This window comes from Pseudonaja textilis, chromosome 10, assembly GCF_049901715.1.
Source record: "Pseudonaja textilis isolate UNSWEBS1 chromosome 10, rPseTex1.2, whole genome shotgun sequence".
In the NCBI taxonomy this organism is placed as follows: Eukaryota; Metazoa; Chordata; class Lepidosauria; order Squamata; family Elapidae; genus Pseudonaja; species Pseudonaja textilis.
The window spans coordinates 17,569,541-17,595,659 of NC_141999.1; the positions used below are offsets into that span (position 1 = coordinate 17,569,541).

General features: G+C 43.9%; 2 protein-coding genes across 4 annotated transcripts; both read right to left on the reverse strand.

Annotated features, from left to right (window-relative positions):
• Positions 1–178: 178 nt before the first annotated feature.
• On the reverse strand, positions 179–13,597 carry LOC113448173 (membrane-spanning 4-domains subfamily A member 15-like). 3 transcript variants are annotated; one of them, XM_026718764.2, is made up of 7 exons: positions 11,893–13,597; positions 9,022–9,191; positions 7,208–7,324; positions 5,703–5,759; positions 4,477–4,635; positions 3,410–3,529; positions 179–1,876 (listed from the first exon to the last, which is right to left on the reverse strand). In XM_026718764.2, exons 2-7 carry the CDS (start codon positions 9,130–9,132, stop codon positions 1,790–1,792), a joined length of 651 nt encoding a protein of 216 aa, XP_026574549.2. In that variant the 5' UTR covers positions 9,133–9,191; positions 11,893–13,597; the 3' UTR covers positions 179–1,789. The 3 variants fall into 3 exon arrangements, with proteins under 3 accessions (XP_026574549.2, XP_087796041.1, XP_087796040.1); XM_087939915.1 differs by having other exon boundaries at positions 9,022–9,182; positions 11,849–13,597; XM_087939914.1 differs by having other exon boundaries at positions 11,849–13,597.
• A 216-nt stretch (positions 13,598–13,813) lies between these two features.
• On the reverse strand, positions 13,814–25,937 carry LOC113448174 (membrane-spanning 4-domains subfamily A member 4A-like). Its single transcript, XM_026718766.2, has 7 exons — positions 25,636–25,937; positions 23,001–23,159; positions 21,120–21,236; positions 19,618–19,674; positions 17,579–17,740; positions 16,258–16,377; positions 13,814–14,767 (listed from the first exon to the last, which is right to left on the reverse strand). Exons 2-7 carry the CDS (start codon positions 23,106–23,108, stop codon positions 14,687–14,689), a joined length of 645 nt encoding a protein of 214 aa, XP_026574551.1. The 5' UTR covers positions 23,109–23,159; positions 25,636–25,937; the 3' UTR covers positions 13,814–14,686.
• Between the last annotated feature and the right edge of the window lie 182 nt (positions 25,938–26,119).

Here is a 26,119-nt window from a genome sequence, read left to right on the forward strand (position 1 = left end):
TAACTCTGCATTATGCGGCCTGGGAATCACTTGATGTCCCTATAAGAGTGATGCCTTTTCCTGTTCCCACGACATATCTGCCTCTCCTTTGACCCACTGAGAATTTATTGCAGCACTTTTGACATTCCAAGATTTTTTTTTTTTAAAGAAAGGATGCTTTTGAAAAGAGAATCAGGCATCAATTACCAGACCATTACAATCATATTTATTTCCATAGAATTCAGATAAAATAAACGTTTTAGCAAGATGCAAAAAATTCTGCCCTTTATTAGACGGTCTGGAAGTGTGCACGTCTAAAATAAAGTGTAAGATAAGCTAGACTGGCAGAAGGAGGCCTGATATAAAATCGAGTGGCAGGGAGCAAATTTATCTTCCAAGGTATGCATTTATATCCCGTCTTCATTATTTTTATAAATAAGGCAGAAAATATACCTAATACTCCTTCTCCCTCCTGTTTTCCTTCATAGGGTGAGACTAGAACTCACATTATCCTGGTTTCTAGCTTGGCACCTTAACCCCTAGATCAAACTGGCTATAAATTTAAATTATGGATGAAGATTTGATTGGAAGGGACGCAGTGGCTCAGTGGCTAAGGTGCTGAGCTTGTCGATCAGAAAGGTCAGCAGTTCGGCAGTTTGAATCCCTAGCGTCACGTAACAGAGTCAGCTCCCATTACTTGTCCCAGCTTCTGCCAACCTAGCAGTTTAAAAGCATGTAAAAAATGCAAGTAGAAAAATAGGGACCCCTTTGGGCGGAAGGTAACAGCATTCCATGCACCTTTGGTGTTTAGTCATGCCAGCCACATGACCACAGAGACGTCTTCGGACAGCGCTGGCTCTTCGGCTTTGTAACGGAGATGAGCACCACCACCTAGAGCTGGAAACGACTAGCACGTATGCGCGAGGGGAACCTCTATCTTTACCTTTTTACAAATGTGGTTGTTTAGTTTTCCTGGGATTGGCTGCTGAGCCTTTTTTTAAAAAAACAATTCCTGTTATCGCCTGCATATCAATTTCTGGAATGTGTTGCAAGGATTAGCTGGTTTCACACAACCAGCATAATTTGTTGTATGAATGCAGCTGGGCGCCAAAAAAAAATGTTTTTTTGGCTAAACTCCCTTGAGGTGAGCTTTGCGCTTCGCCTTAATCTGTGACACAACCATTGTAATGCAGAAATTATAGTTATCCATAACACATTGTGTAAACCCAGCCAAGTCATTTAGTGACCATTCGAAGTTACAACAGCCCTGGAAAAAAAATGACAATTTTTCATACTTATAACCGTTGCAGCATCTCATGATCAGAATTTGGATGCTTGGCAACTAGTTCACATCTATGATGGTTGCAATGTCCTGGGGTCAACTTTTGTGACCTTCTTAACAAGCAAAGTCAACAGAGAAGCCAGATTCACTTAACGACTGTGTTACTAATTTAACCACTGCAGTGATTCATTTAAGAACCAGGGCAAGAGAGGTTGTAAAATGGAGCAAAATTTACTTGACAAATGCCTCACTTAGCAAGACAAATTTTGGGCTCAATTGTGGTCATAAGTCGATATATATATTTCCAACAGCAAACCATAAACCATAACTTGGTGCAAAGTGCCGATCGGCTAATAAAGAGATATTTTAAACAGCAACAAAGAACATTCATATGATCTTTTGCACGTGGTGCTTTTTGCTTAGTCCATCAAAAAGCCTTTATGTTCCACTGATTAAAAACTTCTGTGCAATTCCTTTTTTTAAAAAAGGCTTCAAGATGTAGAAGAGTTGCAATGAAAGAAAAGCAGTTCAGGGTTGAATTGCTGTCTGTTTGCAGTCGAGGGGAGGATCTTGTTCAGCACTGGCAGGAGACACATTCTGATAAATGACCACAACCTAAAGAAACAAGCAATAAAACTTTAGGACCATTTGTGTGTATGTGTGTGTGTGTGTGTGTGTGTGTGTGTGCAATTATTCTCATTCCACAGCTCAGAACAGAATTCCTCAGCTTTCCAACAGCCTTTTGACTGATTCTCTCTGTTTCCAATATAAGACTCTCTATAGCACTTTGATTCCCAAGAGGAATCGTGATCTTTATTGGAGCATAAAGATAGCACTGTCTCTCTTTAAAGCAGCTGAATCCTTTTCTGTTTTGCGTGGTTAGGGCTCCCTCCAAAATCCCAGAAAAAGATGCAACTGCTTTAAAGACATTAACAGAGTTACTGGGTTCAAGCTGTCACACATTTAGAAGTATCTTTTTGGGAATTCAGTCTGAAGCGCTAGGTGGACCATGTACAGATTAGGCACTCCTTGGGTGGTAAGAACCTTATATTGTCTTCTGCCAACCAGCTGGAATCTGAGCTGAGATTCATAAGGTGGTTTGTTTCCTTTAGGTTTATCGCAATATGAGAATCTATCCACTACCATTTATAATCTAGATTTTCAACACAGTGTATGAGTGAAGCCAAATTATTCTTTTGTGTCCACCTAGTACAACATGTGAATTCACCCCATCTTGGCAAACTTTTGCAGCAATCTTTCACCTTTGTTGCCAATGGCACCCCTTAGCCTGAAGCCATAGTATACCCAATGCTTTTATTTTATTTTATTTTATTTTATTTATAATACAATTCGGTGTCTATGTTTCACATGTAAAACACCAGATCTGTAAAATTAATCATCGTCATCATTATCTCTTTTAACAACCCCCATAATCCCTTGTGAGGTGGAGTCTGGGCAACTGAATGGAGCAGAGTGCTTAGTGGCCGTATCTCAGTACTCGGCTGCTTCAAAACTTGTTGAATTTGGTATTTGACACATTTTGACCTGGAAATGTCGTCCCAGTACTCAATGTTTGTTTAATACTTGATGCACTGTGATAAGAGAGGCAGAGCTGCAGAGAACAGACAGGAAGTGGACCATGCTGGGAAGGTTGCTGTAAAAGGAGGGGGACAACCACAGAAGGCGGACAGGAAGTCAGCCATGCTGGGAAGATCACTGCAAAAGGAAGGGGACAATCACAGAGGATGGACAGGAAGTCGGCCATGCTGGGAAGATCACTGCAAAAGGAGGGGGACAACAATAGATGATGGACAGGAAGTCAGCCATACTGGGAAGGTTACTGACATATGAAAAGGGACAGACAGAAAGTTTTTCCCAGTCAAAACAAAGGGTTATAAGTCACGAGTTGGTTTAGGATTTATCCTTTTTAGTACCTATCGCACCTCCTGAAATCAATTAATGCTGAATACTGAGTTACCATTGTATATGAAAACTAGCCTGAAGAGAGGCAGCAAGAAAGAGGTGTGATCCTATCCAACATAATAATGCCTTCCAATCAGACTATTCCATATTGAATAAATATCAGAAATCCATGTGTCTCAATTCATTTCCCTTGGTGGACTACCCATCTTCCTTTGGAAATCTTACTTTTTCAGAGAAGGTATCGCGGCAAAGCATCTTACATCCAAAAGACGCAACTGAGATGGTGATGCAAAACTCCAGGGTGGTGAACAGAGTAAGAATAATCAGTATTCCCATGCCGATATCCTATCAATGAAGCAGAAAAGTAACATATCCATTTTTATACACACAGCCAGGCATATTTATCTCCAGTTCTAGAGTAAGGAAGGTGATCGGATGTGATAGGGTGGATCTATTGCCTAGGTCATAAGGGGAATGAAGTATTTTTGAGTCCAAAACAGAAACAGAGTAAGAGTTGGAAGGGAACTTGGAGATCTTCTAGCCCAACCCCTGCTCAGGCAGGAAACCCTATCCCATTTCAGACAAATTGGTTATCCAATCTCTTCTTTAAAACTTCCAGTGTTGGAGCATTTACTATTTCTGGAGGCAAATCATTCCACTGATTAATTGTTCTCACTGTTAGGAAATTTCTCTTAAGTTCTAGGTTGCTTCCCTCCATCTATTGCTTTTCATCCTGCCTTCTGGTGCTCTGGAAAATAGGTTGACACCCCTCTTCTTTCTGGCAGCCCCATAGATATTGGGGGCAATGAACTAACATTTGGAATGCTATGGCCGTGGCCTTCATTTTTTCTCTCCAATGGATTAATTATCAGAGGCATCTTGGCATTCCAAGCAATGAGATAACATCTGGAATTAGCCCAAGCAACTGCGCAGCCCAGTCAGACTATTTGGGGCCAGGCTTTTTTTCCCCTGTGCCACACCTAAATATCCAGCAAAACTTTTGACTACACGGTTACAGCTGGCACCTTGAAATTGTGGCCATCCCTGGGGGCAGCCCTGGTGTATATGCTTTGGAAAGAAAAATACCCAAATTCTAGAAATCCCATGTTAATAACCTTTCCATGATTAAAACTCTATTTGGGAGTTTGGGGATATATTTAGATCCCTTCCAAAGAGATCCATGCCCCATTAGAGGACACTATTAACTTCTTTTTCCTTCTCTGCCCTGTTGAAACAAACTTCTTGCAGATGAATTTGGGAAGGTCACATGCTTATTATATAAAAGGGCGTACCTGGATTGCATTACACTTTTTCTGAATTTCTTTTTCAAAATTATAGCAGTGCGTAGACAAATTGAATAGATAGGGCATACCGAAGGTGGCAAACAGGGATGCTAGGCCCAAACCAGCTGCTACAGTACTTAACACATTCATGGCCACCATGCTTTGCACCTAGGGGACACAAAATAAATTAATAAACATACACGCAAAGACACACACACGCACGCACAGGCCGGCTATGGCGCAACTGAGATTTCTCGGACAATGATGGGAACAGAAGCATGTCAACTTTGGGTTTGCTTTAGCCAGAAAAGGTGAGGTTGGTGTCCTTTAACCCCTCGCAAGAGTGGCTCAATGTTGAGCCTTCTTGCTCCTCTCAAGTAGCACAGCTTGAATGCAGACCCCTTTGGCATGGCAGATTAGCCATTGGGAAGAGAGACAGCCTCAAGCATTTGTTTCCATCAGAATATTCCACCAGAGATGGAGACACAGCACCTCTTTGCTAAAATCGGGCAAAAAAGAGATTTCAGAAAGACCTGAAGTTTCCCAAAAAGGGTATTCAGGGGAGAGGCTCTTTTTAAACAAGACATCACAACCATCGTGATGCTCCCTTGGATGTTAGTGATCCAGGAACATCCGAAATTCACCAAGCTCCTGATTGGTAACCCAATGGATTGCATCTCTCCATGCAGGGGTGGGATTCAAAAATCCCAGCCACCGGTTCGCTGCCCAGTTGCTGTGTGGGCGTGGCCATGGTGGGTGTGGCCTACCAGAACTTCTGGGAGGGCCGTTTTTCACCTTCCCAAGGGTCCGGAGGCTTCCCTCGGGCCTCTAGGAGGGCGAAAATGGCCTCCCCTGGGCTCTGGAGGCTCTCTGGAAGCTGGAAACAGGCCCATTTTGCGACTTCTGGTACTTCCAATAGGGCCATTTCTGCCCCCCTCCCAGATCCTCTGCACGGACCCTGCACTTACCTGCATCGAAAATGGGCCACGTGGAGACTCCTGGGAAGGGAGGGGCTGGACGGGCAGGGCCAGTCGGTCAGTGGAAATATCGGTTCAGTGAACCAGATACAAATTTAACATCCAGTTCGCCCGAACCGGTCCAAACTGGTAGAATCCCACCCCTGTCTCCATGGCTACAAAGGAGAGGCTTTCTCAATCTTTCATTGCTGGGATCTCCCAGGTGGACGGTTTCTGATTAACCCACGGTCTTCGTTTTTGCTCCAATGGATTAGTTACCAGAGGCATCCGGGGATTCCAAGCAGCTGCCACAGCTAAGGATCCGGAGATGATGTACTGGAAGGAAAAGAAAAGAAAGTGAACCAGTATGGCTCTATCCCCAGAGAACTGGATTTACAGTATAAACCCACAATCTCTTTTCCACCTTAAACTGATGCCTCTTGTCACTGCCTACTGTTCTCTGGTCATCTTTTCTGTTGAAACCCAACTTCTAGTTGAAGATGCAGCTGCTTTAAGGTGTCACAGCCAGGGGTTATGTTCACTGATTTTTTTGTGCAACACAGCACTAACAGATTTAACAGTTCAACAGAGTTGGAAGGGACCTTGTAGATTATCTAGTCCAATACACACATCCCACTCAAGCAGGAGACCCTACACCATTTCTGACAGATGGCAGTCTAGTCTCTTCTTGAAAGCTTCCAGTGATGAAGCTCCCACAACTTCTGAAGGCAACTTCTGTTCCATTGTTTGATTGTTCTCACTGTCGGAAAGTTTCTCCTTATTTCCAAGTTGAATATCTCCTTGTTCAGTTTCCATCCATTATTCCTTGTCTGGCCTTCAGGTGCCTTGGAAAATAGCTTGACCCCTTCCTCTCTGTGGCAGCCCCTCAAATAGTGGAAGACAGCTATCATGTCTCCCCTGGTCCTTCTCTTCACTAGACTAGCCATGCCCAGTTCTTGTAACTGTTCTTCATATGTTTTAGTCTCCAGTCCCCTAATCATCCTGGTTGCTCTTCTCTGTACTTTTTCTAGAGTCTCAACACCTTTTTAATAGTCTGGTGACCCAAACTGGATGCAGTACTCTAGGTGTGGTCTTACTAAGGTGTTACTGCACCTCTGTATGGTTTGCCAATTGCACAGTGGCAGATAGGAAAGTACTCCAGCGGGTTAACATCATTGCCCAGAGGATCATGGGTTGCCCTCTCCCCTCTTTGGAAGAGCTTTATAGCTCCCGCTGCCTTAAGAAAGCTCAAAACATTCTCAAAGATCCATCTCATCCTGGGAACTCTTTTTTTTTGAACTATTACCATCTGGCAGACAGTACAGAATAATAAAAACAAGGACAAATAGGCTGAAAAACAGCTTCTATCCCAGGGCAGTAGCTCTATTGAATTCTATTGTATAGTGCAATATTAATGCAATATCAGGGGTTTTCAATTCAATTGTATAGAATGCAAAGGATGTGTGTTTGTGTTTATTTTCATAGTCATAATATACACTGAAGATGGTATTTAATTTTGTTGTACAAGGTGCAATGACAATAAAGTAAATTTTAAAAAAAACTAAAACAAAAAGAGACATTCCAGCAGTTTGGGGAGTGGTGTCCAGCTGGCCACGGCCACCCAGTCGACCATGCCCACCCAGTAAGTCAGCCACCCCAGTAAGTGGCATCAAGCTGGCCACGCCCACCCAATTGGCCACACCCACCCAGCCCCCCCAAGGTCAACCATAGCCCTGATGCCGCCCTCAATGAAATTGATTTTGACAACCCTGGTGTAAAATTACCAAGATTCCACTCCAATAGGGCATCCATACAATAAGGTAGATAATATCATGTCCATTAATTATGTTGATCAGCATCCCAAAGATAATTTGTATGATTCCTATGAATATCTGTGTGATCTGCAAAGAGGAAGAAAAAAAAAACACCACCTTTACTTCCAACTCACCACAAACCAGAGCAACAGAGCAGGAGGGAAACAGGATGCACGCCAAAGCCTATATAAATTTTACATCCTTTCCCCTCCCCCCAAAAAAACTTTGTTAGTAAAATAATACAATATTTTAAAATAGAATATCTAATTATACATGCAATTCACCTGCAGCTGCTACAACCTTCCCACGACCAGTGATATTCAGGACTAGGGAACCAACAGAACCCCAGATGTTGCTGAACTACAACTTCCAGCATCTCTCGGCACTGGAAACTGCTTTTATCACTACTATATTGTTCAATAACCTCTGGAGAACTTATTTTTCATGTCATTTTAGCTATTGGCCAGTAGGAGGCACTACACAATCGATTTCATCCTTGCTGGGACTTACCAAGCATTCTTGTGTTCAAGCCTTTCTTGTATGTGTATGTGTACATCCTGGACATAAATCGTTTCAACTTCTACCCTCAAAACGATGCTATAGGGCACTGCAGACCAGAACTACTAGACACAAGGGCAGTTTTTCCCCGAATGCCATCACTCTGCTAAACAACTAATTCCCACAACACTGTCAAATTATTTACTGTATTACTATTATACTTCTCATCCTTCCTAGTACCTCTCTCTTCCCACTTATGACTATAACCGTGTTGCTTGTAGCTTTACAATTTATATTGTTTTATTTATTTCCTAGTATAATTTGATTGCTTATTAGTAACCTATGACTATCATTAAGTGTTGTATCTTATGATTCTTGATGAATGTATTTTATTTTTTCTTTATGTACACTAAGACAGCATATGCACCAAAGACAAATTCCTTGTGGGTCCAATAGCACTTGGCCAATAAAGAATTCTATTCTATTCTGAATTCTGTTCTATTCTATTCTATTCTACATTCTATTCTATTCTATTCTACATTCTATTCTATTCTATTCTGCATTCTATTCCATGGCTATGCCATGCCGTTCCATTCCATTCCATTCCATTCTATTCTATTCTATTCTATTCTATTCTATTCTATTCTGCATTCTATTCTATTCTGTTCTGTTCTATACGCATATGCCATGGTGGTGCAGTGGTTACAATGAGGTACTGCAAGCTAATTCACTGCTAACTCCAGCAGTTCGATTCTGACCAGCTCAAGGTGGACTCAGCCTTCCATCCTTCCCAGGTCGATAAAATGAGGACCTAGATTGTTGGGGGAAATAAGCTGTAAACCTCTTAGAGAAAGCTGTAAAGCCCTATGAAACGGCATATAGGTCTAAGCACTATTTAAAAAAGAAAGATAAGTATAAAGAGAAGGGATTTTGGTGTTATTTTTATTTTATTTTTTATTTTTATTTTTCCTCGTGCTACTAGCCTCAAGATCACCTTCCCTCAAGGCTTGTGGACCTCAACTCCCAGAATTCCTGAGCTAACATGACTGGAGGAGGAATTCTGGGAGTTGAAGTCCACAAGTTCTTAAAGCTCTCAAGTTTGAAGACTCCTGCCTTAAGGGGAAGAGGGTTATATAGTTTTCAGATGTTACATTGGCTGGTCAGAATGACAAATGGTTCAAGAATTTTCATATGTACCCAAACAAAGAATCCTCGTGCTCCTATTGCAACAGAATCGGGGACCATAGGATCCTCAGAAAGAGAGAAGCTATCATCTCCATACTCACCCCCAGTGCCAGTGGTTCACCCCGATAAAACTTTTTCAGCGGGACTGGAAAATCAGTCTGAGTGATGTAGGAAAGAGAACCTGCAGTCATGACCACAGGCGGAGCATCCATGCTGGACTATGCAAGAAGGGAAGTCCTTTAGGCCATCAAAGTCAGCAGGGCTGGGGAACCTTAGAAAGGAAGGGAAAAAGAGAGGGTAAGAAAATAGAGAGTCTTACAAAATATAAAACATACGATCCCCATTATTAATTTCCCGTTTCTCAATAGTTAGGTCCTGCACCAGGAAGCTTGAAAAGAATGCACTTTACAGTATCTTTTATCCTTAACTAGCAGGAAGGAAAATAAGGGGGTGAAATTCTGCCTCTGCCTATCAGCCTCCATTGGTATTCATCTGGCTAGCGTCCTGTCAGTGTGTGAAAGAGTTAAGAGCTGGCTGGAAACTGAAGCAGTATTTGCTGTGTGAGCAAGAAGAAGACAGCAAGGAGCCTGGGTGTGGCTTAGCTCAACTGTTTTGTACAAAAGCTGCTTGGTGCTGTGGAACTGAAACAAAAACGCCTCTCCTCTGCTTGTGATTTGCTTTTGGAACAGATTTCTTTTCAGGTGGGGAGGGGGAGAAGAACTCCTTAGCATCAGAGCATGTTAATAATAATAAAACTGCACTACTTGGAACATCATACATTTTAAGAAGATACTTGGTTGATACCTAGGATGCCAGCAACCTGTATCAACCATCAGCGCCAGTAAATTTTGTGATACTTATTTGTGATATATTTTTAAATGTTCAGTTGACTGAATTTCATGTTTAATGAATAAAAGATAATGATGACGATAACAATGACAATGACAACAACAACAATAATCGTATTAGTAGTAATAATAATAATAAAAGACTGACTACAAGCAGTGGCATGACAAAGTAGCAACAATGGGCCATTGGAAGATCTGCAAGAAATACCATTTGCCTGTAAGCGGGAACTGGTGAGACTATAAAAATAAAGAAAATCATAGAACATGAAGAAGTTAAATTGCTCTGGGATGTTAGAATTCAAACAGACAGGCACCTCCACATAACACTCCAGACTTAACAATTGTCGATAAGAAAGATAAAAAAAGTCTGGATAGTGGATGTGGCAGTGCCTGGAGACAGCAGAATAGATGAGAAAGAACCGGAAAAGGTAACAAAATACAAAGACATAGAAATAGAACAGCCGTGGCAAAGGCTAGCAAGGGTAGTACCAATAGTCATAGATGCCTTGGGTGCAATCCCAAAATAATTGGAGCGCCACTTTGACAATTTATAATTTCACCATCAGTCAATTGCAGAAGGCAGTTTTACTTAGAACAGCTTCTATCCTGCGATGATATCTGTTAACACCATCAAACATCCTGATCTGCTTATCCCAGGTCCTTGGTAAGGATTGAATAGGTAGACAAAAATGCCCAACCCAGTCTGAACATCTGACTGACTGTGCGATGATAATCGTGATAATGATAACAAGCAACAACAATAACATGGAGAAGGAATAAGCTAAGATACCAGTCTTACTACCAAATTCATGCCAAATTCATACTAATGCTATGGAGAGAGTCCAACCATTCAGCGTGTCAGATAAAGAATGCCCCGTCACAGCCAGCTTTATCTCAAGGATGTGTGCCAACCGAGATGCAACAGTAGATAACTTTGAGATCAATGAAAACATCATCCTCATCCTCTAAGAGACTTCCCAAGGCTGAGGAGTGGGTCAAGCTATTTTCCAAAGCACCTGAAGGCCAAACAAGGAATAATGGACAGAAACTGAATAAGGAGAGATTCAACCTAGAAATAAGGAGAAGCTTTCTGACGGGGAGAGCGATCATGGAACAGAAGTTGCCTTCGGAAGCTGTGGGAGCTTCATCAATGGAAGCTCTCAAGAAGAGACTGGGCTGCCATCTGTCAGATGTGGTGTAGGGTCTCCTGCTCGGGCGGAGGGGGGGGGGTTGGACTAGATGACCTACAAGGTTATCCAACTCTGTTCATTTGTATCTAGATCCCCGGGAGCTTCTCCACCTTAGACACCAAAACTTCAGAGCCTGAACTTCCTCAATCCACCCTCCGCGACAGTTTGGCAATTCGTGGGACCTCAACGGGATTGACGCAACACACCCCACGCCCTTACTTAATCCACCTGCTTTGCGTAGCACGTCTGAATCGCGCGCCAGCGGTGGAGCCGGAAACGCCCCGAGGCAAAATCAGAATCGGAATCAGAATAATCCATCTCAACACTCGACAGATTGAGAACATCGCCCGAATGCAGCTGCAGCCGCAGGTGAAACCCGAACAGCCCCGCCCTCCACCGCCCCAAGTGCGGGTCGGGCCGTCGCTCAGCCGCCGAGGTGCGAGAACCAGGAAACGGGCTTCTCTACAACGAGACGGCGCGCTCCAGAAGCGCCCCTCCGCGCAAGGACGCGCGCCGCTCGGATCTGGCCGAAAGAAGCGCAAGAAGTAGATCCAGAACCGGCGTCTCCTTGCGATCTCTAGCCGCCCGGCGAGCCTCTTTCTCTCCCTGCCCACCGACTACCGCCTCCAGCGGGTCCCAAAGGAAGGAGGAGGAAGGAAGGAAACAGGAAAAAGAAGGAAGGGGGAAGGGGAAGAAAGGAGGAAGGAGGAAGGAAGAGAAGAAGAAGAAGAAGAAGAAGAAGAAGAAGAAGAAGAAGAAGAAGAAGAAGAAGAAGAAGAACAACAACAACAACAACAACAACACTACTTAACAACAACAGCACAGTAACAACAACGAGGCGGCCGCCTTCCCTCCCTCCCACCCTCCCTGCCCTTCGGAGTGAAGCTGACCCTTCCGCTCCAGCTAAGCTCGGCTCGGCTTCGCCCCATCTTACAGTCCGGCCCAGCCGTTGCTTAACAGCGGAGTTGAGCGTTGCCCGAGGCCCGCCCGGGAAGGAGGAGGTGATTACACCGGCTGAATGTCATGGAAAGGCGGGCTTTTGTTTGCGCCTCCTTCCCTTTCTTCTCCCGTGAGAGTCGGGCCAGCGATCTGTGCTGCGAGGAAGCACGGGCCCGGAGTTTGTCTCCATCGCCAGGTTCAAAAGAGCCGGTATTGTTCCTCTCTGCTTCTTACGAGAGTCCAACTTGGACCTCCGTTGCAGGGAACATCATGGCTGGCTGGCTTCGGGTCTAGGGGCGCATCGCGGTGTCTGGATCTCTTTGAAAGCCTTCCAAACTTTGCTGCAAAGCAGGAAGAGAGAGAGAAGAGAGAGAGAGAGAGCATCCCAAACAATAGGATCTGATTTGAATTTTTTGGTTTAAATGGAGACCTTTCTTGCTTCTTCCCCTTTGAATGTCTGGGGGCAGAATGATTCTGTATACAGGCAGTCCTCAACTTACAACGGTTCATCTTAGTGACTGTTTGAAGTTACAATGGGGCTGGAAAAAGGGGACTTACGACCCTTTGTCAGACTTATTTTTTTATTTGATTTGTCAATCGCCTACAAGAGGTATAAGTATAAGCAAGTATAAAAAAGGTGTAAGTATAAACATGAGTAAGAATACACGAAATAAGTATGAATAAATGGGGACAATAGGACAGGGGCAGTAGGCACGATGGTGCACTTATGCATGCTTCTTACAGACCTCTTAGGAATGGGGTGAGGTCAATCGTGGATAGTTTCAGGTAGTGCATTCCAGGCATTGAGCACTCTGTTGCTGAAGTCGTACTTTCTGCAATCAATCTCTTGTGTGCTCTTGTATTGTTGCAGTTGAAGCTGAAGTAGTCATTGACTGGTAGGACATTGTAGCAGATAATTTTGTGTTCGACGCTTAAGTCCAACTGCAGGCGATGTAGTTCAAGGTTGTCCAAGCCCAACATTTCAAGCCTGGTGATATTTAAAAGAAATGCATGCTGAGTGCTACAACTGCTGGGAACAAACGTGAGTTTATCTTGTGTTGACTTATCGGTGTTCCTGGCGTCTTCCCAACTGTGTTGAGTTATTGCCGTTCCTTTACATCTGGGATTCTTGCTCCTGCCCTGCCAAACTAATTACCTTATTTTGGCTTGATTGGACTTATAGTTTCAGTTTTTGTTGACCATGTTTTGGACTTGATTCTCTGCAGCCCAAGGCTGTTCCTGGGAGAGTTTTTCTCCAGCCAGAAGGTAACCAGGACATTGGAGGCAAAGTTGGAGCTAATAAAGGGACTCCTACTGATTATCTGACTGTGTTGCCTTTGTGCCACGCCCCAGGTTAGCACACTTAACTACTAGACAGCAGGAGAAGTTTCATCCATTGTTGGGACTCATCGACTCATGGTAGACTTGTGGTATCTCCTGGCCACTCATGTTGCCTAGTATAGAATGGGGATTGTACATTGGCATGGAGGTTTGGCACGGTGCTTGTTGGAGCACAGCAGTGTATTATGTATATAGTCATGTGTATATTCATGTGTATTATTCATCTTGAGTTGTGTGCTTCAGAAAATAATGTTCTTTTAACTAAACAACACTCTGTAATTGCAAAAAGAACAAAAGGAAAGGAAAAAAAAGTTGTAGCTGTTGACATTCTGATTGCTTCTAAGTAAATACATTTAAAGAAGTAGAAGAAAGAAAGAAAGAAAAAGAAAGAAGAAAGAAAGAAAGAAAGAAAGAAAGAAAGAAAGAAAGAAAGAAAGAAAGAAAGAAGAGGAGGAAGCAAAATGAGAGAGGGGGAGAGGGAGGGGAGAGAAAGCAGAGCATCCCAAACAATGAGACCCCCTACAATCCTCCTTATTTCTGTGGCATTTAAAGAAAATTAAAAACAGCAAGCCAAATGTTCAGCAAGTTTATTAGTCTTGGGTGCAGTCATGTCTCAAATAATGAGAAAAGTTTAATTGGCAAAAGGCGGCCTGATGGAAAGTTGAGTGGCAGGAAACAAGTTTGTCTTCTGATGTATATTCTATCTTTATTGTCTTTATAAATAATTTAAGGCAGCGAACACAGCTGATATTCCTTCCTCTTCCTGTTTTCCCCACAACAACAAAGTGAGTTGGGCCAAGAGACTCAAAGTCACCCAGCTGGCTTTTCTTTACAAGGTGGGACTAGAACTCACAGTCTCCACAGTTTCTAGCCGGGTATTTTAATCGCTCAACCAATTGGCTTAAAAATGTAAATTATGGCTATAAATTTGGCTCTTCCATTTTCATGGGATTATATGGTTGCTGAGCCTTTTATGGGAACGATTCCCAGGGACACCTGTTACATCCCACAAATCGATTTCTGGAATGTGTTACGAGCCTTAGATGGTTTCACACAAGCATAATTTGTTGCCTGAATGTAACTGGGTGCAAAAAACATTAGGCTAAGCTCTAGTTGAAGTAAGTTTTGGACCTCGCCTCGACACAACCATTATGATGTGAAAAGTGTAGTTTATCCGTAACATGTTCCATAAACCCACCGACTCTGCATTTTCCAACAGCAACACATAACTTGGTACAGGTGCCAACCATCCCATACAGAAATATTATAATCAGCAACAAAGAACATTCACATTCTCAAGACCTTTTACATCATGCTTTACTTAGCCCAATAAAGATTTTTATATTCCATTGAGTAAAAAGTTCCATGCAATTCCTTAAAAAGCTTTAAGGCTTTAATTTTGCAGGAGCCGATACAGTCCAGAATAGCTGCCATGAAGGGAAAGCAACTCAGGGGAATTCTGGCTGTTTGACGTCGATGGATGGATGTTCAGCATTGGCAGGAGTCGCATTCTGATAAATGACCACAACCTAAAGAAATATATAATGAGATTTTAAGCCACTTGTTTGCCTGCATTTCTCATTCTTTAGCTCAGAATAGAAATTCTCAGCTAACCAACAGTCTGTTGAATGCTTCTGTCTCTCCTTATTTCAGATAAGGACTTGAGGCACTTTTGATTCCATTCCCAAGAGGAATCTGGATTCTCACTGGAGCATAAAGACATCACTGCTTCTCTTTAAAGCAGGGGTCGCCAACCAGTGGGCCGGGAACCACTGGTGGTCCGTGAGAAAATTGTGATGGTCTGCAGAGAAATGTCACCCGCAAATCACCCCCCAAAGCAATTAATTCAGGCTGCATGGGAACACAAGGCTGCAGTACCCACATGGCTCACAGAAACACAAGGCTTGCATCGCTTGCATTGCGAACAACACGAGGTAGTGAGGGGAGGGGGGAAAGGGCAGGGGGGGGAACTTGCCCCATGCACCCCACGCGCTTTGCCTGGCCACTGGGCTGCTTCTTTCTGCTTCTGCTTTTGGCTGCACACAAGGAAAGCAGCAAAAGTCTTTCTTTCTCTCCCCCAAACTCCTACAGAAATCAGTCTTTGGGACCCTGCAAGGCATCCTGCTCCAAGAGGCTGTGCCAGCGCGACAAGTCTCACAAAGACTCATTTCTGGTGAAGTTTCGGGGAGAGAAAGAAAGACTTCTGCTGCTTCTGCTGCTTTCCTTGCATGAAGCCAGAAGTATCTCTCTCTTTTTCCCGAGAACAGAGCTGGAAACGGTATCCTGCAATCCCAAATAAAGAAGATCAATCAGTAGGAAAACGGGGTAGGGAATTTTCCTGCAGACTTTTGGGGGGACTTTCCCATGGTCTCTGCTGCTTTCTGCAGGGACCCTGGGAAAATGCCAGCAAACCACCGTCAATTAAACATATTAGTGGTCCTCAGGATTTAAAATTATGAGTTTGGTGGTCCCTGAGGTCCAAAAGGTTGGTGACCCCTGCTTTAAAGCAGCTGCATCCTTTTCTGTTTTTGCATGGCTGGTGCTGCTTCCCAAGTCCCAGAAAGAATTGCTCTATATACACTCACACATTTTCGGGATTCTACCCAAAGTGTTGCCTGGACTGTGTGTAGATTAGGTGATACTTATTGTCAATTTTTAAAAATTATTATTATCAAATTCATTTGCTGCCCATTTTGCAGTTCAAGGCAACTCTGAGCAAGTCTTAATTGATGGTGAAAACATTTCCTCCTCCTCTGACAATTAAAGATGAAGGTTGGGCTCACTGAGATGTGTAAGGTGGTTTGTTTCCTTTAGGTTTATCACAGTATGAGAACCAACCACCTCTATTTATAACTCAGGAATTGCAACATAGCATAATGTGTGAAGCCAAATTATTGTTTTGTTTCTTTACAGCACACTTAGTACAATGTATGAACTACTAGAACCTAAGTGGATTGGCAAGCCATGTTTCTGAATCTCTTTCCTTTGATTCACTAACCTTCTTCCGTTGGAAACTTACCGTTTCAGAGAAGGTGTCTCGGCAAAGCATCTTACAGCCAAAAGAGGCAAGCGAGATGGCGATGCAAAACTCCAGGATGGTGAACACAATAAGAACAGCCAGAATTCCTTCAATGATGTACTATGAATGAAGCAGAAAAGTAGCGGATCCATTTTTATAAATAGAGATAGGCATATTTATCCTCAATTCTAGAGTAAGGGAAATGACCTAAATTAGATATGCAGGCTCTGCCTTGCCTGGGCAAAAAGGAGGATGAAGTTTCGTTTTTTAAAGTCAAGAGCAGTGAGATAATATTTAAAACGTATCTCAGGCCAACACCTTCCTAACTGAGTGCGATATAAGAAAGGGGTCAGCCCAATCAACATTGCAAGATTCTATTATTACAGCCATTTCAATGAAATGAGTAGTCGCTTTCCTGCAGAAGGGATGTGGTGGCTCAGTGGCTTAAGACGCTGAGCTTGTCGGTTGGCAGTTCAGAGGTTCAAATCCTTAGCACTGTATAACAGAGTGAGCTCCTGTGACTTTTCCCAGCTTCTGCCAACCTAGCAGTTTGAAAGGACGTAAAAAATGCAAGTAGAAAAATAGGGACCCCTTTGGTGGGAAGGGAACAGCGTTCCGTGCGCCTTCGGCATTTAGTCATGCACATAACCACGGAGACGTCTTCTGACAATGCTGGCGCTTCGGTTTTGTTACAGAGATAAGCACTGCCCCCTAGAGCCAGAAACGATTAGCACATATGTGCGAGGGGAAACTTTTATCTTTATCTTCCTGCAGAGATGGTTTCTTGGTTTGTCGTACCTGATGGGACTGACTAATACCTCTTGGGTAGCATAGCTAGCACCTAGTCAAGGTGGGACTGGTTCCAACCATCTAGTTTGGTCACAGTCTACACAACAAAAACTTCAAACCTCACTTTTGTGGAACAAAACAAGTTAACATTTGGTCAAAAAAGTAAAATGCCCGTGTCAACAGTGCAATTCAAACTCTGGCCACATTTTCCTATGCCCTGCATAAAAACCCGGCAGAACTTTGGCTGCACTGATACAGCTGCCATTTTAAATCTTGGCCATGCCTTGAAAATACTATTCTTGAAGCTGTTTTGAAAAGACTGGGGGAAAGAAAATTAGAGCAGGCCAAACCCTTGAAACCCCAAGGCAACCTTTCTGCCCCTCGATTCCCTGGTTAAAACTCTGTTTGAGATCTATTTTTGACCCCACCACATCCTCCCAAGATTTGCATCTCCAGCTAGAGGTCGCCAATTGCCTTCTCTGCCCTACTGAAGCCAACTTTTTAGAGGAACTCTGGAAAGTCACAGACTTACGATAGTGTCATTATGACATGACGTTTCCTCAGATTCATTTCCAAATTGATAGCAAAGGTACATAAAATGATATCTAGAAAATGAGATTGTGAAACTCAGGAATATGATGCCAATACCAGCTGTTATGGCACTTATCACATTCATTGCCAGTGTGCCTTGCACCTAGGAGAGATAAAATAAATTAATCAACATATAAAAATAGGCACACAAGCCAAGAGATTCAGCTGGCTTTGGGTTCTGAATTTGTTTTAAACAGAAAAGGTAAGACTTTTACTCTCTATACCTGTTCTGACCCACGCCCTTTTCCAACAAATCAAACACAACCCAAAGGGAACAGAAACCTTGTAATGCAAAATAATTAGCTGTAATAATCACAAGCCTTGCCAAACTGTGCGAGACTTGCCATAACAGACAAGAAATAATCTGCAATACAACAATCTTCAAATCAAACTCAGGATACTGGAATGTCCACGAGGCTGGGGTTTCAAAACGTCTTTGCCTTCTGCAAAGAACTTTCTTTTCACAGCTGGCTTTTATCTTCTTGAAGGAGGGGCCATTACCTTGCAGCCTTACTCTCAAGTTGCCCTTGCTGTTGTAGCTGCTCTTTCCTACGAGCAATCCTGCACACACACGCACTTGGCACAGGCTCCTCAGGAATCTCCTCATCACTGTTGCCAACCCTCGCAATCTCTGAAGGCAGCAGTCCACTCCCTAATGGTCCTGTCCCCTCATCTGAATCCTCACTCAGCCTGTGGGCCAAATCCAGCTCATGGGGTGCTTAGATCTCGCCCATGCGGCCAACCTGGAAACAGCGAAGGACCAGCCCACAGTGCCTCTGCCAGCGAAAACTGAGTTTGGGAGGGCTGTGTGTGGTCCTCCCAGATTCCATTTTCGACTGCAATGGCCTCCTGCAGTGTGGCCCTCCTGAACACCATTTTTGCTGGCAGAGAACTGCAGGTGGTTGTCACAGCCGAAAACGGAGCCTGGGAAGGGTGCCTCCGACACAAGTGATGTCAAGCTGGCCACTCCCACCCCAGCCACGTCCACCCAGCCTCTGAGGTCAAACACAACTCTGATGCAGCCCTCAATGAAATTGAGTTTGACACCTATGCTCTACTCTCTCAGGAATGCCTGAATTCCTTCTTTCTCTTCTTGAGTAGTGTAATTTGGAGAGTCTCATTTGCATGCCAGACCGACTAGCATGGAGGAAGAGGTTCAAGGGGTTTCCTTCCATGGAAGCAACTGCCTCTGCCAGGCCCCTAAGATCCCAATCGGGAGGCTGCTATTCTGGAGGGGCAGGGAGTCTTGGATGCTCTTTTACAACCTTGTTCATGTACCTGGTCTTCCTGTCACTTTGATGTACCTGCTTGGGAATAGGAGGGGGAGGGATTAGCCTGGGGCCATCTGTTTTGTTTCAGCTCACCTGAGAACAACTTATCACCTTCTCAGCTCGAGTTCTCACAATAAGTTCGCATGTCTCACCTCAGACTGGACACAGGGGAGGGGTTTTCTGCAACATTTAATCTAATGGGTTTTTGAGCAGGAAGTTCAGATCCTGCCTTGCTTTCCTTGCTATCACTTTCTCACAATAAAAGTTCCTTTTGAATGATGACTGTTTGAAGAGTTCTGCTTTTTTGAGGAGACAGGAAAGCCAAGTCCTTACAGCCTCATCCAATCAGAATATTCAATCAGAGATGGAGGCAAAACCACCTCTTTGCCAAAAGCTGGCATAAAATGACCCTGCAAAACACCTGGAGGGTTCCAAAAAGGGAACTCAGGACAAGAATTTGGAGTGGAGAGGCTCTTAAACAACAAGACAGAGTCATCGTGATGTTCCATTTGATGTTTGTGATCCAGGAACATCAGAAATCCTCCAAGCTCCTGTTTGGCCACCACCCGATGGGTTGCAGCAGTCCAGAGCTTCAGGTGAGATGCTTTTTCAACCTTTTCTGAAGAGGGTGGAGATCATGCCAGGATCCCAGAAATGGAGGATTTCTGAGGAAGACATGTCATTCACATATGTCAAATGGGTTAGTTACCAGAGGGATCTTGGGATTCCGAGCAGCTGCCACCGCTAAGGATCCAGAGATGATGTACTGGGAGAGAAGGAAAAGCAAGTGAACCACTATGGCTCTATCCCCCGAGAACAATATAAACCCAGAATCTCTCTCCCACCTTAAATAGTTGCCTACTGTCACTGCTTATGGTTCTTTGATTATCTATTGTGCTGAATCTCAATCAACACTCCATATTCTAGCTGAAGATGTAGCTGTTTTAAGATGGAGGCTAAAACATATGAAGAATGATTGCAAGTACTCGGTATGGCTAGTCTAATGAAGAGAAGGACCAGGGGAGACATGAGAGCACCTTCCAATGTTTGAGGGGCTGCCACAGAGAGGAGGAAGGGATCAAGCTGTTTTCCAAGGACCCAAAGGTCAGACAAGGAATAATGGATGGCAACTGAACAAGGGGAGATTCAACCTGGAAATAAGGAGAAATTTCCAGACAGTGAGAACAATCAACCAATGGAACAGAAGTTGCCTTTGAAAGTTGTGGGAACTTCATCACTGGAGGCTTTCAAGAAGCGACTGGACTTTCAAGAGAGATTTGTCCAAAATGGTGTAAGGTCTTCTGCTTGGGTTGGGGGGGGTTGGACTAGGTGACTTTCAAGGTCCTTTCCGTTAATCTGTAACATGAAAAGCCACTAAAGAAAGGAGCTACTACAACCAGAGGCATTTTGTGTAGCCCTACGCTAGCATTCAGCATTTCCCCATTTTGTTATGGCAAGATAGGACACAGCTCTCCAGATGCTGTGAACAACTCTCAGACTCAGGATTCGAGTTGAATGAAACCACTAGGAAGTGTAGCCATCAATGGCAACTAATACTCAGAATGATTATATGGGCAGTCCTGACCCGCCAAAATTGAGATGGGCAACTTGGTGCAGTTATTAAGTATTATGTGACGTGACAGTGCTGACTGATACCGAGAGACGTCCAACTGCAGTAACGAAGCAAATCAAATACGTCATTTGAAGCACAAATTCACATGAATGTGACTTTCAACCTCCTGCTGACTTCCCCATTGACTTAATATGTCAGAAGCTGACTGTGCAAATTGAGATCTCCTGACCACAGGATCCTACAGCCATTGTAAAATGCACACCAGGTGCCAAACAAACAAATCATGATCATGGGGACCTTTGGAATGATAATATGGGGACCTTCGGAATGATTATGATGGCCAGAAGTTTGAAAACTGGTCTGTCCCCCATATTGTAATTTGGAAGAATTGCTGAATGAGCTGGGAATGAGGAAAGAGAGCCAAGGAAATTGCTTTCATTAACGTTTGTAATCTCTTAGTTCAGCAGTTTTCTGAAATTTGGAGAACAAACATAAGCCCCAACATGAAGCTAGCCAAGCTGCTAAGCTATAGCACCCTTCAGCTAAGGCCAGTTTGTCTTGAGGCTGCTATGATATGCACCGGGATATCCCTGGTTGTCCTGTTGGCTTTTTTTTAATACACCATTATGTAAACTTACCAAGATTCCACTCCAATAAGGCATCATTATCTGACTATAGACAAATAAATGACCTTCAATTACATTGAGCAGGATCCCAAAAATAATTCCTATGATTCCTATGAATATCTGTGTGATCTGGAAAGAGAAAGAGAAAGAAATCAGGTTCTGACCTAGGCTTCCTTAGAAAGCATAGAACACAATCTTAATCTCGGCAAAACCTCTTTTATTTCTACAGCTGTGAATTACATTCATTCACCACTGGCCAGGATTCACAAACAGTCTTTCAGGAGAGTGTTGATAAACACCCACATTATCGCACTTGGAATACGGCCAGAGAACTAATTGCCAGATGCAGAGCAAAGCCAAACCTGACACAAAGTCAAACAGGACTTTTCAGCTTGAACCAACCAGAGGAACTAATTGCTTCCTGCAAAAGCTCATGTCCCATTCGCTCCTCTTTTATGTCCTATGGGAGGAGCCAATCATCTCCGAGGTGTGGCCTTAGGCCTGAATCAACCCTGCTTTCTCAATTGTTCTTGTCTTTTGCTAGCTCTGCACAGAAGCTCCCCCGCATCACTGCTGTCTGAGTCTGAAGGCAGCTGCTGACTGCCAGCCTGCCCTGGCCTCATCTCTGCCTCTGATGCAGCGCCCTCCTCTGGATCTTCCTCTGTCTCCAGACCCAGCCCAGGTTCCTCCCCAACTTCCTCGTTAGTGTCCAATTCTGCTGCCACCTCTGTCAGCCGCCGGCAGGCCACAACAAATCACAAGATCAGTGATAGTCGGGAGTGGGGAACCAACCAAACTCTGAATGTCACTGAACTACAACTCCCAGCATCTCTTGGCACTGGTTTAGAGCAAGGGTCTCCAACCATGACAACTTTAAGACTTGTGAACTTCAATTCCCAGAATTCCTCAGTTTTGCTTTGCTGGCTGAGGAATTCTGGGAGTTGAAGTCCACAAGTCTTAAAGTTGCCAAGGTTGGAGACCCCTGGTTTAGATCACTATTGTTCACCAGCCTCTGGAGAATCTATTTCTTTCTTCAAGTCATCTTAGCAACTGGCACACAATCAATTTCAACTACACAATCAATTTCATCCTTGTTGGCACTCATCAGGCATAAGCATCTTTATGTTCAATCCATATATATAGTAAAGATTTTGAAAAAGGATGATTAAAAACTAAGAAAATGATTTTTTTTCTAGGCCTCATGCCAATTTCCCTTAAGCGGGAGTGGGTTATAAGACCCTCTGTGTCACAGTGGTTAGAGTGCAGTACTGCAGGCTACTTCTGCTGACTGCCAGCTGACTGCAATTTGGCAGTTCAATTCTCACCGGGTTCAAGGTTGACTCAGCCTTCCATCCTTCCAAGGTGGGTAAAATGAGGACCCAGATTGTTGGAGGCAATAGGGTGACTCTGTAAACCACTTAGGGAGGTCTGTAAAAGCACTGTAAAGTGGTATATAAGTCGAAGTGCTATTGCTATTATTATATTGTTCTTAGATGTTACATTAGCTGGCCAATAAAACAAATCATCTTCATTTAATGACCCCATAATCCCTTGTGGGGTGGATTCTGGACAACTGAATGGAGCTAGCACAGCATTTTAATGGCCGGATGCCCTTATTGTCACCAATGTGGAGTTTTGTTCAGCAGATATATTCTCTGTGTGCCCAGAGAGAGAAATATTTGCCTGTACCTAGGATCGAACTCACAGCCTCCTGATTGTGAGGCGAGAGCTCCACCTCTAGGCCCCACACCACTCTTGGCCAATAAAACAAATGGATGAAAAATTGTCATATATACTTAACGAAGAGTCTTCATGGTCCTATTGCAGCAGAATGGGGGACCTGGGAATTTCCAAAACATGAGGAACCCTCATTCCATTTTCCTCCATACTCACCCCCAGGGCCAGAGGTTCACCCTGATAAAACTTCTTCAGTGGGACTGGAAGATCAGTCTGAGTGGTGGAAGACAGGGACCCTGGGCCCACGACTTGAGAAGAATCCATGCTGGGCTTTGCAAGAAGGGCGGCTCCTTTAGGCCAGCAAATCCAACAATGCTGGGGACCATAGAAAGGAAGGGAAAAGAGAGAGAATGTAGAAAAGACACGATGCCCATCTTTTCATTTCCCATTCCTCAGTAGTTAGGTTCTGCATCAGAGGAAGCTTCTAAGGAATCCACTTTACAGCACCTTTTACGCTTAAATTTACCCTTAAATTGCAGGTCCTTAGAGCCGCAGATGGGAGCTTAGCGGCAGAGATGGCAGTCAGCAGGTTCCGACCAGTTTTGGAGAACTGGTAGCGGAAATTTTGAGTAGTTCGGAGAACTGGCAAATACCACCTCTGACTGGAGATTTTACAGTATCCTTCCCCTGCCACGCCCACCAAGCCACGCCTACAGAACCAGTAGTAAAGAAATGTGAATCCTACCACTGCTTAGTAGTTACATTTTCCTAGGGTGAAAATAAAATTATTCTGGGAATTTTGCCTGCAGGGATAATCTCATGTCTTTGGGAGAAAAGCAAAGAGAAGATCTTCCATTATACGACAAGAACAATGACAAGATGGGGTCCAAGCATGGTCTGAAAGCTCGGAAGAGCAAATCTGTGGTCCCAGTGACTGACCCAAATTCGATCTGACAAGACAACGGTTCATGTCTGAACCTCCAACAAGATTAGACAAATCATCTTTCGTTTCAGAAGCTCTATAGAGACTGTGTCTCACTCAGGGGTCAGCAACCCAAGGCTCTGGAGCCACATGTGGCTCTTTCATCCCTCTGCTGTGGCTCCCTGTCTCTCAAAATATACACCGCAACTGCCAATGTGCGACACCCACTGGGATGCGATTTATTGAGCTTTTCGACCCCCTGGTAGGCTAACCATGGATAAATCCAAGGAAAGAAATGTTTCAGAAGAAAGCAGAATCTTTAATTCAACTATATACACTTGATTTGTGGCCTCTCGGGAGAAGGGTTAGTCAGTCACGGGAAGGGTTTTGTGGCTTCTGGTGTTTTCTTTTCTGTGGGAAACGGGTCCAAATGGCTCTTTGAGAGTTTTAGGTTGCCGATCCCTGGTCTAACGGAACGCCTAACTAAATGGAGGTTAGGAGCAATTTGGGAGAACAAGGCACATTAACGAAAAGACAATCTTGCAGATCACTTTAGTCCATTCATTGCACAAAGCAGCCTTTGCTGTTTGAACCCAATTTAACGTTTGGTAAAAGCATCCCTCACTGTTTCTTGCACAGACCAAGATTTAAAAGCCAGGGTTGGTTGGTAAATAGCAATTCAATTCATACGGCTTCCATCTTCTATTAAGGGCCAAACACATTTTAATAGGGGGGAAGAGAGCCCTATTTTCATTAAAAAAACAAAAAAACAAATCTAGGAAACCTAGAAAAAAACAGCTTTACCTGGAACAGGTTCTATATAGCCTTGATACCTTCAAATAACAACAACATCTGCTTATCAGATCTTTGGGAAGGATTTGATAGGTGCATAAAAATGCTAAATTTGAATGCCACCAATCTGCTAAACAACTAATTCCCACAACACTGTCAAATGTTTTACTAAGACTGTAAATCTATTCTTTTCATCCTTCCTAGTACCTCTCTCTTCCCACTTATGACTATAACTGTGTTGCTTGTATCTTTACAATTCATATTGTTTTATTCGTTTCCTAGTATGATTTGATTGCTTATTAGTAACCTATGACTATCACTAAGTGTTGTATCTTATGACTCTTGATGGAAGTATTTTATTTTTTTCTTTATGTACACTGAGAGAACATATGCACCAAAGACAAATTCCTTATGGGTCCAATCACACCTGGCCAATAAAGAATTAAACAACACCACTGACTGTGCGACCAATGGTAATGGAGAAGAAATAGGCTAAGATGTCAGTCTTACTATGGGTGCCAAATTCATGCTAATAGTAAGCAGAGAGTCCAACAATTCATTGGGTCAAGTATGCCGCAGCCCAGCCGGTATCCAAGTTTTATTTCGCTCCCCCTCCTAAACGCAGTTTGCTCCCCTTTTTTAGCAACTCCCCAAAGACTTTCTCCACCTTGGACACCAATACTTCAGATGCTGAATCTCCCCAAAATCCGGATCTTCCCACCAGCCCTCCGCCGCCTGCGGACAGAGTTGGCGCTCTGAAGAGCTTTATTCGATGCGCGCAACGCATTCAACCCCGTCACTTAATTCGTTTGCTTTCAGGGCGCAGCAGAATCCATTGAACCAAAAACCAAGGGGGCTGGTTTGAAACGCGCAGATTCTAAGCTGGAGGGGAGGGGGAAGCGTTCGTCTGAAAAACTTAACGAAAGTTACTCCCTTGCCTGGATTCAGCCGCCAGGTTTAGGATCGGGTGGGCTAAGCGTGAACAAGCCACCCGCGCAGTCTAGTCTAGGAGAAGGGAGAAGGGGAGCGAACCGGTTGAGGTTGACCCATTGGTTCCCTCTGGGCTTGGCCCGCTCCAACCTATAGTTCTCCCAGCTTTTGCCCGACAACCGCCCGGGAAAGGACAAGGGAACTCACCCAGCCGGAGAGTAGCGTCTAAGAGTAGCGTCCCGGGCTCCCTTCTTCTTTCTTAGAGTCGGGCGAGCGGCTCATCGGTTGCGAGGAAGCAGCGCGGATTTTTCTCCAACGCCAAGTTCAAAGAGGTCTCTCTAATTCTTCCTCTTCTCTTCTTCGAAAACCCTTTTCCGCTTCCCCCTTAGAGCGTTTCAGGGAATAGCGTGCCTCGCATGAGCCTGATCTTTGCAGCTCCTGACGCATTCCAGCATCTCGGGATCTTTTTTAAGCCTTCCAAACTTTGGTTTGCTGTCAAGAACAAGGGAGCGGTAGGGGAGCCGGACTTTGTAGCGTGTAATCAAAAAATGTCAGAACAAATCTTTAAAAGAGAGAAAAACCTTAGGTCAAGGGTCTTCACACTTGAGAGCTTTAAGACTTGTGGACTTCAACTCCCAGAATTCCTCCTCCAGTCATGTTAGCTCAGGAATTCTGGGAGTTGAAATCCACA